Raw genomic sequence first — 14,633 nt, 5'->3', positions numbered from 1 at the left:
CTCCTCTAAAATGCTCTTGATCCTCCCTAGTGAGTTTTTCGTTTCATCTATTCCACTTTTAAGCTTTAGAATTTCAATTTAGTTCCTTTTTTGTTATTTCCATATCTTTATTGATATTGTCCACTTGGTAAGACATTATTCTGCTGTTTTCTTTTAGTTTTTTGAGGGTTTTTTTTTTTAAGCTGACTAAAAGTCTTTTCTGGCAAGTGCAATGTCTGTACTCCTTCAGAGTCAGTTTCTGTTAATTTATTTTATTTTTTCCCTTGCTGTCAGTAGGAGGTACTTTCTTGTTTCTTTTGGCATGCTTTGTAATTCTTGGTGAAAGTTAACATTTTGAATATTTAATATAACAACTCTGGAAATCAGATTCTTCCTCCTCCCTAAGGTTTGTAGTTGCTATTTGTTTCAGTTATTGTTTTTATTCATTTAGTGACTTTTGTGAACTACATTTGTAAAGTTTGTATTTCTTGTCATATATAGCTGCTGAAGTCCTAGTGGCTTTTTTTTTTTTTTAGCTTAGTGGTCAGCTAGTGATTTTACAGAGATTACTTTAAATGCCTGGAACCAAAAAAAGGGAGGGAATAAAAACAAAAAAAGACTTCTCCAAGTCTTTGAAGATTGACTCTGTGTTCAATGCTTAACCAGGCAGTTTGCAATTCTGCCTTAGCCTCCATTTCCTGCTGTGTGGCATCTGAAGGTCAGCTAGAAGTTTAAGCTTCGGATTTTATTAGGTCTTTTCAGAACATGCTTCCAGTCCTGGGCATGTGTGTGGCATTTTAGTTTTCCCAGAATATGTGGGAGCTTTTCAAAGTCATTAATCCCCCAATTATCTTTCTCCCCTGCCCCTTCCTTCTCAAGCTTTTCAATCTACATATTGCTTGCCCTGACTGTTATCCCTTGCCCCAGGTGGCAGTGGCTAATATATTCGCTTTTAAATGCTTTTGACAAATGCTGCCTGGGAAGCTGCCTCAGCCCTAGGGAAGCTCTAAAGCCTGAAACAAAAGGCAAGCCCTTGAACAAATCTTTTAGAGAGGGAGACAGGTCAAAATACTCAGCCACATTTATTTGTGAAAAAAGGTCCATATTTCTTCCCCTGGTACCAGCAACCTGTATCAGGAATATAGGCTGCCATCTTCAAGGCCACTGGTGAGCCGGGCAGTGTAAAGTAGTAACAGGGTAAGCTGAGGTAAGCATAAAACCCTATTGAAATTTTTTCCTCATTAAGTGTTCCCTTGTTTGTTGTACTTTTTTTAAAATTAGATTCCAGAGTCCCCAAAATGTTGATTCTGACAGTAATCCCCACTTTATTTGTTCCTTTTAGGAAGGAAAAGTGTTTTAGCAATCCCGGCTCCACCATTTCACTCCTTCAGGACTTCAATTTTACTATACTCTTATCAGCTGTACTTTTACATTTCAAGATTGATACCATTTATAGTCTGATAACCATGAAATCTTTTTTACTTTATCAATTAGTAGCTTCTAGAAATTGAAGTTTCTTTGATTATGAAGATATATTTTACTTCAAAGTTAAGCAGAATACTATGATTACATCTCCTTTCCTGCTTCCTAAATCACTTAAGGAGAATAGCCCCAGCCTCAGATTAAAGTAGCTCTTCTTCGTTACACTTCAAAAGTTACTCAAACCCTTGCCATACTTTAGTTTGCTTCATATTTGAACCATGAGTTTCACACATAGTTTGATTTTATATGGAAATTCTGATTGCCTTTCTTTTCTCTTATTGAACAAAGAAATATGTGCCTTCTTTACCTACATTCCTAATTTCTTTGAGATTCTTGTTTATTGAGTAGACTACTCTTGAAGCCTGGTGTCTTTCTGTCCTTATTCAAATATATTATTTCCTATTTGTACTATTGTTTATAGTTTTTTATTTTATTCTTTATTTCTAATAGCCTTCTCCTTTTTCTTACATTATGTATCTTTCTCATATCCTCAGGTACTTTTAACCTCTAAATATTAAAATTTCTTAATATTTATTTGGCTTAAATGCCACTTCTATGCTGAAGGCACTAATATGTATACCTTTTCTTGTATAATTTTCCCATTTAGATTGTATTTAAGAAAATGTTTACTACATTGAGTTGTAAAAATATTCTCCCATGTTAATATTCTTAAATGTTTAAAATTTTGCCTTTTGCATTTAAGTCTTTATTATATCTAGAATTTTTTTTTTTTTTTTTTTCTTTTAGCTTTCACATGGGCAGGCACCGGAAATCAAACCCAGGTTTCCAGCATGGCAGGTGAAACTCTGCCATTGAGCCACCATTGCACCACCTTAGAATTGGTTTTTGTATTTGCAATTGAGGTCTGATTTGTTTTCTTCTTTCCCTCACAGGAATAAATGGTTGCCTCAGTGCTATTTATTGAACATTCTTTTCTTTTCTCATGGATGTGTGATGTCACCATGTCTGTCTTGTTAGCAGTGGGAGGAGTAAGTAGTAGCTAGGATCCTTTTGCAGATCTTCAGTCAGTACCCTTACGTCTAGCCTCACTCTTCCCTACCACCGCCATGATAGCTACTAACCTTTTTCTTCCAAAGTTAACTGGGAAGTTGGCTGCCACTTTTGTTCTTGTCCCAGTACATATTTGAGACTATTATTTCCTCTACTCCTTATTAGTCAATACTCTTTACTTCCCTTCTTCCAGAAAGTTGCTGAAATCACTTGCTACAAATGGTCATCCCTTATGTTCTTGTTATTGTTTTTTAATTACTTACTCCCCTATATGCTTGTCATTTTTAAAGTTACTTTACCATTCTTGATAGATTCTAGAAGGAGAAGTTTTTAACATGTGTGCTCAGTCTGTCATTTTTATCTGAAAGTACAAAATAAAGAGTTTGAACATTAGATGTTGTATTACTACATTCTCTGTCTTTAAATATGATTATATTATCTCTTTGGAATGACATAAGTTGGCTTTTCTGAAGATAAAAATCCAGTCAGAGGACTACAAAGTGTCTTCCTTAGGGTTATATTTTGTTTTGGAATAGTGCATAAATTTTTCCATTTATAGTCTTAAGTATTTCATAATGCCAAAAAGGTGGCTAATTCTTGTATTACAGTGTCTGTGACCTCTGGCTCATGAGTGTGTAACTAAATGTCTGGAAACACATGTCCATGAAAAACTTATAAGCACATAAAGGGAAGAAATTGTATAAAATTTTGGTATAGCCTATTAATGACTTCATTGTTCACCATACTGGGGACAGCTCTACAGTAAAATGACATATTGCAGGTTTCTTTTCCCCTGCCAGAAATGGGAAAGTACTTGGTGTAATGTTTTCTTTGCTTACATTGGATGCATGCAGTGAAGTTGGTTTATTTTGGGTCATTTCCTGTCTATGAACATTGTGGTATTTAGCCAACACCACTATAATAAAATGTAATGCATAAAATGAATTTCCACACCTATGAATGTTGTAATAGAAATTCATAAAATAAATTATTATAGGAATCAGCACCACTTATTCATTGGGAAAAGAATCTTCCGAAATATTTTAAGCCTTTCAGTTCTAGCCTATTATAGAAAGCCTAAAGGAAAAGGAAAACATATTTCTCTGAATTATTATCCTTATTTTATACTCCAGCACTTAGGATTATGTCCTTCTTTTAGCCTGACTTTCGTGTTAGTTTATTGCATTAAGTTAATTGCCCTGTCTTTTCTTAGGGTCCTCTACTAGTTAAAAAGATAGAATGCTTTTCTGATTCATTGTTATAAAAAGATGGAGTTAAATAAATGAACATTTGGACTTGGAATTAACCACTAAAGAACTTGAAGAAAATTCCTGTTTAATGGCATACTGCCTGTTACTACATAATTAATATTTGGGCTAGGAAATACACCTGATTGATCTTCATAAGAAAGCAAATTTTAAAACATGGATCCTCAAAAAATCACCTTCTTAGACTACACAGAGATAGAAAACAACCAGATGACACAGTAACGCACTCTAGAAATTGGAGTCACATTTGATTCTTCCCACTTCTTCATTCCCCCTACCCCCAATCAGTCACTAAGCTCTACTTTTGTTTTCTTTTAAATAGCTATTCTCTTATTGAATAATTACCTTTAAAATGTATTCAGCTAAGCATGAGGCATAGTTTGTAATATTATTTCAAGTCTTTACCAGAACTCTGAAATATGTGTTATGATCACCATGTTTGAATACAAGGAAACTGAAACTCAAATAAATGAAATAACTTTCCCCAAAGGTCATCTGTTTATTGATAGCAGATCTGGGATTTGAACCAGGTCTATCTTGATTTTTTGTCAATGCCGTTTCCAATACAACATGCCTTTTTTCTGTTAGGCCCTCATAAATTCTAGCTGACGCTATTGCACTGATCTTCTTACTAATTTCCCTGCATCCAGCCTCCCCCCCAGCCCCCACGTCGCTCACAAAGTTTGCATGTTCACATACCTCGGCTTGTCTCTAAGGGCAGCAAACATATTCATCTTTGTGTTCCCAAAACTATCATAAAGATCCATGCATGACACTTTGGAGGTCCTTAACAAATTGCATTGAATATGGTCCTATTACTTTTTTTTTTTTTTTTTTTTTTTTTTTCTAAAGGAAAGACAGAGAGAAGGAAGGAAGGATAGAAGGAAGGAAGGAAGGAAGAAAGGGAAACATTTTTAAACATTTTCTTGTTTTATTGTATTCTGTTTCTCCGTTTTTGTTACATGGGCTGGGGCCGGGAATCGAACCGAGGTCCTCCGGCATAGCAGGCAAGCACTTTGCCCGCTGAGCCACCGCGGCCCGCCCTGGTCCTATTACTTTTTAAGTTAAAAGCCTTTTGTGCTCCTCAATCCTATAGGCAGGTTCCGAGTTTTCATCTTTTTCTCAGTTTACTCCCCCATTCCCCATTTTCTCTGTTTCAGCCATATTAAAATTGTCCTTATTTGAATATTCTATACATACTCAGACCTCCATGCCTTTTCTCATCTGTTTTTATCTAAAGTTTCCCCCTCTATTCCTGATGAAATATAACTATTCATTTTTAATGAATCAGTTCAATTGCTACCTCTTTTGGAAATTTGTCTTCTCCCCCTCTATGAGAATTAGTCATTCCTTCCTCTGTGTTCCCATTTTGCATGTTGCCTAATAATTATTACGTGTCAAGAAGGACATGTTGCTACAGTTAGTATATATATTTACCTTCCTCTTTCCCCTCTCTTTACCCACCCCCATGCAGATTGGGAGCATTTCCAGGGCAAATATCATATCTAAATTTAGTTTCGTATCCCCTGAGCCTAGCACATTACCTAATTTATTTAATGAGACACTGGAATAATTTCAGTTAGAAACTATATCCCATATGTTTATTAGGTTAATTGTAGAGCAGGATTAGAATTGTTTTTCTATTGATACCACAATCCAGTAAAGGTGAGAAATAATTTTGATACATCCAAAAGCATGTATATGATTTATATAGTGATTTCCCTGTTACTACAAATGTTTAGTGGTCTGTGTCAGAATTCCTAGCATAGGGCCTTGTAGTGGGCTTTTAGTCTTGTTATTTTACTTATTTTCTCAACAGTTTGACACTTTTATACAAAATAAATAATCCCTTTCTGATTATAGATTTTTCTATTTTGCAGTTTACAATATGTAAATTTCATTTTAATCATCTGTTAAAAAAAAAAAGACAAATCTATGATATTGAACACACCATTTCCCAAAGATGCATAGCTCTAAAACTCTATCATTTTTACATTAAAACTAAACTTCTTTTGCTGGGTATCATGGCCATCAAGCATCTCTACATCAACTAGCTGGTCCCCTTCCCCATTTACCTTCAATATTTATTTCTTCCTCACCTGATTCTTACTAAACCTTACTCTGTGCCTGTATCACTGACTCTGCCCTTTTGCTCAACCACAGCTTATGATTAGAACATCCTTCCTAAGATTCAGTAGATACTCATTAAAAACTTGATAATTGTCTCACTTCATTAATTCATTCAAGAAATATTTATTGTGTACAACTTGTGTAAGGAGCTGAGCTAGATCCTGGATATACTATGTATATAGCAGAGTTAGTTCAAGCCCTCAAAGATCACAATATTTGAAGTAAATGTCATTAAATTGCAAGGTAGTAAGTGCTATAATAGGGGTATGCACTCTTCTCATCAAGCCTTGTTTATTTTAGTGGCAGCAAAATACTAACTCCTATCCCTTATCTTATTCTAGAAATAATATATGTTCTACATGACTCAACATATCACATAAAGTACAATATATCTCATTTTAACTCTCATTTTATTTTTGTTATATTTATTATCAACAAGATTTATTATCAATCTTACCTTTTTAAGATTATCATGTAAGACTATTCGTACACTACTATTCATTGAATGTTTTAATATTGTCTATAATAATCATTTTCTTAAGTAGTAGTCTGGTAGAAATCAAGCCTTTTAAAAATTTTCTTGGTATGCATATTCACTTGCAATGGACTTGTGTTGCAGGTTAAATGGTACTCTCTATAATAATACAAATTTCTATTGTCTTGATTAACCAACAGGATAATGGTCTGGCAATGGCATTTCCCAACATCAGTATTATACAAAGTTGAAGATCCTCATCATTCATTCATTCATTCAATATACATTGTGTAAAGTGCATTACTAGGCTCCAGAGTCCCCCCCGCCCCCAAGTGAATAAAATACAGTCCTTAGTCCTGAGGAACTCTCTGTTTGTTAGAGGAGGCAGATTGTAAGCATGTAATTAAAATACTGTGTGCAAAATGCTGTATTGGAAGAGAATACAAATATCCATAGGAGCACAGAGGCAGAAGCAAAGCACTTATTCCAGTAAGGGCAAATAAATACTGTCTGAAAGTAAAAATCCCAAAATGAAAACACACAGAACAAAAGCCAAGCACTGTTTAAGTTCTGAGATTGGGTAAAAAATAGTTTTGTCTCTATTTCCAAAGAGAAAATTTGAGTTGGACCAAGCTATTTCTTTTAATCTCTGGTTATTTCGTCAGGCTTTTACAAAAACTGTGACTCCTACCTAGTAGAGTATGTGAAGTGATTTTTTTTTTTGGCATGGCAGGCAAGAATTCTGCCACTGAGCCACCATTGCACCACCCTGTGAAGTGATTTTGCATATTTACTCTGTATGTAATACAATGTAAATTTAAAATTGTAATACAATTTTAAAATTTCAAAATGAGGAGGAAATCTTCATTGGTTTTACTGATTATAACTATAATATATACCTGCAAAATTTGAAACAGCACTGAAGTCTTAAATCTCCCTTTAACCTCTGAGAGGTAAATTATTGCTAATAGTTATTATATATTTACCCAAATGTTTTATGAGCATGTATTATTCTTATTATAAAAATAGTATTTTATAAAATGCTGTTTTTTTTAGCAAGACTCTTGAATATTTTATAGATTAGGAAAACAAAATTGTATTGACATGAAAAGATATCCGTGATATATTAAATGGGTTGTTTTAAAACTAAAAAGACTAAAATTATCTTTCACTGATATAAAGAATTTGGGTTTAAAGGTGGTATTTTTGTTTGTTTGTTCATAATATGACTCTCTTTGAATTAACATATATGATTATAATGATTCAAAACTAATTGAAAATCAGTCTTTGGTGCTCTAAGTTTAATTTATTGAAGTGAAAAATTTAATGTAAATTCTCAAAGAGCTTTTTCAAGACGTCTTTATGTTCTATTCACTTTGGGTAATAAAACTTTCATTTAACATTGTACTTTTGGTTTTCCAGGTCTCTGGACTCAGGACTCACCAATTCTTTACAAGGTTTATCTGTCACAGACACACACCTTGTGGAAGTGGATGGAGATCTGCTTTCTCTGTATGGCTCAGGAGCCTTGGAATCTCTGGATCGGAATTGGAGTGTTCAGACAGCAGGAATGGTCACAACAATATCCTTCACTTTCATCGAATTTGATGAAATTGTCCAAGTGCTTCCCAAATTGAAGATTAAGTTTCCTAATTCTCTGGTAAACATTTCTTTTTAATCGTATACTTGATTTATATTCAGCTATAACTTGTGTGTTCAGCCCAGAGGCTTGTTTTAAGTTTTATTTATGCAATTTCTATTTGGCAAGGAGGCTAAGCTTTTGTATTGATTTTCTACAACTAGGATTAAATTAGTATCATAAATAGCCTTGTAATTTTCTCTAAATATTAGAAATTATCTCTATAAAAATTATTCTTTATGGCGTAGAAATGACTAATAAAATTTTATTCAGATTATATATTTCTACCTTATAAAGCATTCGACAGGACCTCACATAACCCTATAATGTGTATTATTTTTTGTATGTGGTATTGATAATGCATGTGCATTTATTATATGATTTACTGTATCCCCTCATAACATTTGAAATTATTTTAGTAGCTCATTAAAATTACTTGGAGAAGTTAGCCTTCTCCCATTATGGAGCTACTGTATTATTTATTAGATACATTTGCAAAAACTGTGATTTCCATAATGAATTCTTTCTTGAGATTTTACCATAGCTGTGTTTTCTTTGTCAGTCTAGTGGTTTCCCTCCCCTATCCTCTTATGATAATCTTCTTTTGCCACTTTGTCCTCCTTAACCTAGTAGTCAGAAAGTTATAGATAATAACAAACTTATTCTTCCTGGGAACATTGTGGAACCTGACTTTATAAACCTCTGAAAATTTTGTTTTGGGTCTTTCCTTTGTAGATTTAGTATCAGTCTAGCATACGGAATCATTGTAATACCTGTAAGAAACCAATTTATTGAATATTTATATAATTTTTAAAATTTTTAGTTTGTTAAGTGAAGGAATATTCTTTGCAGAAGGGAACTCACTATGAATTCAGTTGGATGGATTGATGGATTTCATCAATGATGGATTGGATAGATTAAATAAAGTTATGTAAGTTCAGTACATTCTGTTCCTTTAATCCAATTGAAAACATTCGCTAAACCTAACGTTTACAGATTTACATGGTTGATGATCAGTGAAGCTGTAATGGTAATATTTTTTTGTTTTGTTTTGTTTTGTTTTTACATGTGCAGGCACTGGGAATCGAACCTGGGTCCTCTGTGTAATGGTAATATTTTAAGATGGTTAAATTCAATATTAATTTCTTTTTGTGTGTGTCTTATTATTCCAGCACCTTAAATTCAAGGAAACAAATCTTGTAATGCTTCAGCAGTTTAATGCACTAGCACAACTTCGTCGCATCGACCAGTTGACAATTGATCCTCAAGGAAATCCAGTTGTCAATTTTACACTCTGGAAATATTATGTATTATTTAGGCTGAGCCATTTTAGTATGCAGAAAATAAATGGAACAGAGGTAAGCCAAGTACTAAGTGATCTGCCTATAAAATTTTCCTTTTTAGGGGAAATAGTCATAAAAATGGTTAGGAATTTAAGTATGAATTGAACTTTGAGAAACATTGTTTCTCAATATTTTTTGAGATTGAACTTTTAAGAAATATTGTTTTTAAAAAATCTTGACATTTAAAATGTTAAAAGTTTGAAAGGTATTTATCTAAAGGCTTCTAAATAAATCTAAGCAAGTTTTGAAATTAAAATAGTAACCAGGTCTTGGTGAATACTGAATATTTTTACCGTTGTTTGTAACAAATCAGAAAAGTAAACTATTGGTAGAGTAACAATTAAAATAAAAAGAACTCTTCTCTAGGTAATGTGATCTTTGTATTTTTCAAAGTGCTTTGCAAACCGCCGGGCATGCAAGAGGGGATGGGAAAGTAACATCCGCATGTCAACAAATATGGGTCTTGGTGAAGGAAGGGAGGATAAAACGGGGGAAAAAAGGGAATATGCCCAGAGGAAGAACAGTGGTAATAAAAGAAGAAGAAATAAACTGTAAAGGAAGGGAAAGTGGCCTCCTCCAGAGCAACTACTAGGTGACCAGAAACAGTGCAGAACAGCTCCTGGGGCCACGGCAGGGACCGGACACACAGACTGGGTACCCCAGTCTGGAAGGGCTGGACCGTCTGCGAGACTCCGCTGCGGTGAGCTCCCCGAGCGGTGCGCACTTCCCCGGGCCGCGGCGGCTGGCGGCCGGTGCCCCTCCCTCCCTCCTTCCCGGACCGGCTGAGAGTCTCGGAGAGGCAAGTTTCCCAAGCCGCGGCAGCCGGCGCCCCTCGTTCACGGGCAGCTTCCCGGACCAGCTGCGAGTCTCGGATCAGCGCGCTCCCCCAAAGCCCTGGCAGCCGGTGACTGGCGCCCCTCCCCCGCGGGCGGCTTCCCGGTCCTGGTGGTGGGTCTCAGATCGGCAACTGGTGCCCCTCCCCCACAGGCGGCTTCCCGGTCCAGCAGCGAGTCTTGGATCGTTGAGTTCCCCGGGCCGCGGTGGCCGGTGGCCGGCGACCGGCGCCCCTCCCCGACAGGCGGCTGCCCGGAGGGAGAGGAGGGAGTTTCCGACAGTGGCAGGGACTGGGTTCAACCAAACACCAATAGTTGCATTAATAAAGGAGCCACAACATCTTTTGCTGGTGGGACTCGCAGACAGACAAGCGCCACCTACTGGTCAGGATAAAAAAAAACAGAGCCCAGAGACTTAACAAGGAAAATCTTTCAACCTGCTGGGTGTCACACTCAGGGAAATCTGATTAAATGTCCAGACGCCAGCAAAAAATAACAAATCACACCAGGAAAATTGAAGATATGGCCCAGTGAAAGGAACAAACCAATAGTTCAAATGAGATACAGGAGCTGAGACAACTAATTCTGAATATACGAACAGAAATGGAAAACCTCTTCAAAAACCAAATCAATAAATTGAGGGAAGACATGAAGAAGGCAAGGGATGAACAAAAAGAAGAAATGGAAAGTCTGAAAAAAAACAAATCACAAAACTTATGGGAATGAAAGATACAGTAGAAGAGATGAAAAAACAATGGAAACCTACAATGGTAGATTTCAGGAGACAGAGGTTAGAATTAGTGAACTGGAGGATGAAACATCTGAAATCCAAAAAGAAACAAAAACTATAGGGAAAAGAATGGAAAAATATGATCAGGGGCTCAGGGAATTGAATGATAATATGAAGCACACAAATATATGTGTTGTGGGTGTCCCAGAAGGAGAAGAGAAGGGAAAAGGAGGAGAAAAACTAATGGAAGAAATTATCACTGAAAATTTCCCAACTCTTAGGAAAGACCTAAAATTACAAATCCAAGAAGTGCAGCGCACCCCAAAGAGAATAGATCCAAATAGGCATTCTCCAAGATACTTACTAGTTAGAATGTCAGAGGTCAAAGAGAAAGAGAGGATCTTGAAAGCAGCAAGAGAAAAACAATCCATCACATACAAGGGAAAACCAATAAGACTATGTGTAGATTTCTCAGTAGAAACCATGGAAGCAAGAAGACAGTGGGATGATATATTTAAATTACTAAAAGAGAAAAACTGCCAACCAAGGCTTTTATATCCAGCAAAACTGTCCTTCAAAAATGAGGGATCACCTGGGACAGAACAGTCTCTTCAATAAATGGTGCCTAGAGAACTGGATATCCATAAGTAAAAGAATGAAAGAAGACCCGTATCTCACACCTTATACAAAAATTAACTCAAAATGGATCAAAGATCTAAACATTAGGTCTAAGACCATAAAACAGTTAGAGGAAAATGTAGGGAGATATCTTACGAATCTTACAACTGGAGGCGGTTTTATGGACCTTAAACCTAAAGCAAGAGCACTGAAGAAAGAAATAAATGGGAGCTCCTCAAAATTAAACACTTTTGTGCATCAAAGAACTTCATCAAGAAAGTAGAAAGACAGCCTTCACAATGGGAGACAATATTTGGAAACGACATATCAGATAAAGGTCTAGTATCCAGAATTTATAAAGAGATTGTTCAACTCAACAACAAAAAGACAGCCAACCCAATTACAAAATGGGAAAAAGACTTGAACAGACACCTACCAGAAGAAGAAATACGGATGGCCAAGAGGCACATGAAGAGATGCTCAATGTCCCTGGCCATTAGAGAAATGCAAATCAAAACCACAATGAGATATCATCTCACACCCACCAGAATGGCCATTATCAACAAAACAGAAAATGACAAGTGCTGGAGAGGATGCGGAGAAAGAGGCACACTTATCCACTGTTGGTGGGAATGTCAAAGGGTGCAACCACTGTGGAAGGCAGTTTGGCGGTTCCTCAAAAAGCTGAATATAGAATTGCCATACGACCCAGCAATACCATTGCTAGGTATCTACTCAAAGGACTTAAGGGCAAAGACACAAACGGACATTTGCACACCAATGTTTATAGCAGCATTATTTACAATTGCAAAGAGATGGAAACAGCCAAAATCTCCATCAACAGAAGAGTGGCTAAACAAACTGTGGTATATACATACGATGGAATATTATGCAGCTTTAAGACAAGATAAACTTATGAAGCATGTAATAACATGGATGGACCTAGAGAATATTATGCTGAGTGAATCCAGCCAAAAACTAAAGGACAAATACTGTATGGTCCCACTGATGTGAACGGACATTCGAGAATGAACTTGAAATATGTCATTGGGAACAGAGTTCAGCAGGAGTTAGAAACAGGGTAAGACAATGGGTAATTGAAGCTGAAGGGATACAGACTGTGCAACAGGACTAGACACAAAAACTCAAAAATGGACAGCACAATAATACCTAATTGTAAAGTAATCACATTAAAACACTGAATGAAGCTGCATCTGAGCTATAGGGTTTTTTTTGTTTTTGTTTGCTTGTTTGTTTGTTTGTTGTTGTTGTTTTTTACTATTATTACTACTTTTATTTCTTTTCTTTATATTAACATTTTATATCTTTTTCTGTTGTGTTGCTAGTTCCTCTAAACCGATGCAAATGTACTAAGAAACAATGATCATGCATCTATGTGATGATGTTAAGAATTACTGAGTGCATATGTAGAACGGTATGATTTCTAAATGTTGTGTTAATTTCTTTTTTTTTCTTTCCATTAATAAAAAAATAAAAAATAAAAAATAAAAAAATAAAATAAAAAATGAGGGAGAAATTAAAACATTTTCAGACAAAAAGTCACTGAGAGAATTTGTGACCAGGAGACCAACTCTGCAAGAAATACTAAAGGGAGCACTAGAGTCAGATACAAAAAGACAGAAGAGAGAGGTGTGGAGAAAGGTGTAGAAAGAAGGAAAATTAGATATGATATATATAATACGAAAAGCAAAATGGTAGAGGAAAGTATTACCCAAACAGTAATAACACTAAATGTTGATGGACTGAATTCCCCAATCAAAAGACATAGACTGGCAGAATGGATTAAAAAACGGGATCCTTCTGTATGCTGTCTACAGGAAACACATCTTAGACCCAGAGATAAACATAGGTTGAAAGTGAAAGGTTGGGAAAAGATATTTCATGCAAATAACAACCAGAAAAGAGCAGGAGTAGCTATACTAATATCCAACAAATTAGACTTCAAGTGTAAAACAGTTAAAAGAGACAAAGAAGGATACTATCTACTAATAAAACGAAGAAACAAGAAAACATAAAAATCATAAATATTTACGCACCGAATCAGAATGCCCCAAAATACGTGAGGAATACACTACAAATACTGAAAGGAAAATAGACACATATACCATAATAGTTGGAGACTTCAATTCCCCACTCTCATCAATGGACAGAACATCTAGACAGAGGATCAATAAAGAAACAGAGAATTTAAAGATTACAATAAATGAGCTAGACTTAACAGACATTTATAGGACATTACACCCCACAACAGCAGGATACACCTTTTTCTCAAGTGCTCATGGATCATTCTCAAAGATAGACCATATGCTGGGTCACAAAGCATGTCTCAACAAATTTGAAAAGATTGAAATCATACACAACACTTTCTCAGATCATAAAGGCATGAAGTTGGAAATCAATAATAGGCAGAGTGCCAGAAAATTCACAAATACCTGGAGGCTCAACAACACACTCTTAAACAACCAGTGGGTGAAGGAAGAAATTACAAGAGAAATTAGTAAATACCTCGAGGCGAATGAAAATGAAAACACAACATATCAAAACCTATGGAACACAGCAAAGGTAGTGCTAAGAGGGAATTTTATTGCCTTAAATGCCTATATCAAAAAAGAAGAAAGGGCAAAAATTCGGGAATTAACTATCCACTTGGAAGAACTGGAGAAAGAACAGCAAACTAATCCCAAAGCAAGCAAAAGGAAAGAAATAACAAAGATTAGAGGAGAAATAAATGAAATTGAGAACATGAAAACAATAGAGAAAATCAATAAGACCAGAAGTTGGTTCTATGAGAAAATCGACAAGATTGATGGGCCCTTAGCAAGACTGACAAGAAGAAGAGAGAGGACGCAAATAAATAGGATCAGAAATGGAAGAGGAGACATAACCACTGACCTCACAGAAATAAAGGAGGTAATAACAGGATACTGTGAACAACTTTATGCTAATAAATACAACAATGTAGATGAAATGGACAACTTCCTAGAAAGGCATGAACAACCAACTTTGACTCAAGAAGAAATAGATGACCTCAACAAACCAATCACAAGTAAAGAAATTGAACCAGTCATTCAAAAGCTTCCCAAAAAGAAAAGTCCAGGACCAGA

At 35.7% G+C, this 14,633-nt stretch overlaps 1 protein-coding gene across 10 annotated transcripts in view; it reads left to right on the top strand.

The window, feature by feature from the left end:
• LRRC49 (leucine rich repeat containing 49) overlaps positions 1-14,633 on the top strand; it is a 232,375-nt gene that overhangs the window by 195,677 nt on the left and 22,065 nt on the right. For all 10 annotated transcript variants that reach the window (XM_077123900.1, XM_077123902.1, XM_077123899.1 and 7 more), the window contains 2 exons: positions 7,768-8,005; positions 9,157-9,342. In XM_077123900.1, coding sequence (XP_076980015.1) covers positions 7,768-8,005; positions 9,157-9,342 — 424 coding nt within the window. The remainder of the gene's footprint in view (positions 1-7,767; positions 8,006-9,156; positions 9,343-14,633) is intronic.

The sequence above is a fragment of the Tamandua tetradactyla genome, chromosome 12, assembly GCF_023851605.1.
Source record: "Tamandua tetradactyla isolate mTamTet1 chromosome 12, mTamTet1.pri, whole genome shotgun sequence".
Lineage (NCBI taxonomy): Eukaryota > Metazoa > Chordata > Mammalia > Pilosa > Myrmecophagidae > Tamandua > Tamandua tetradactyla.
This window is presented reverse-complemented; position numbering and strand designations above follow the sequence as displayed.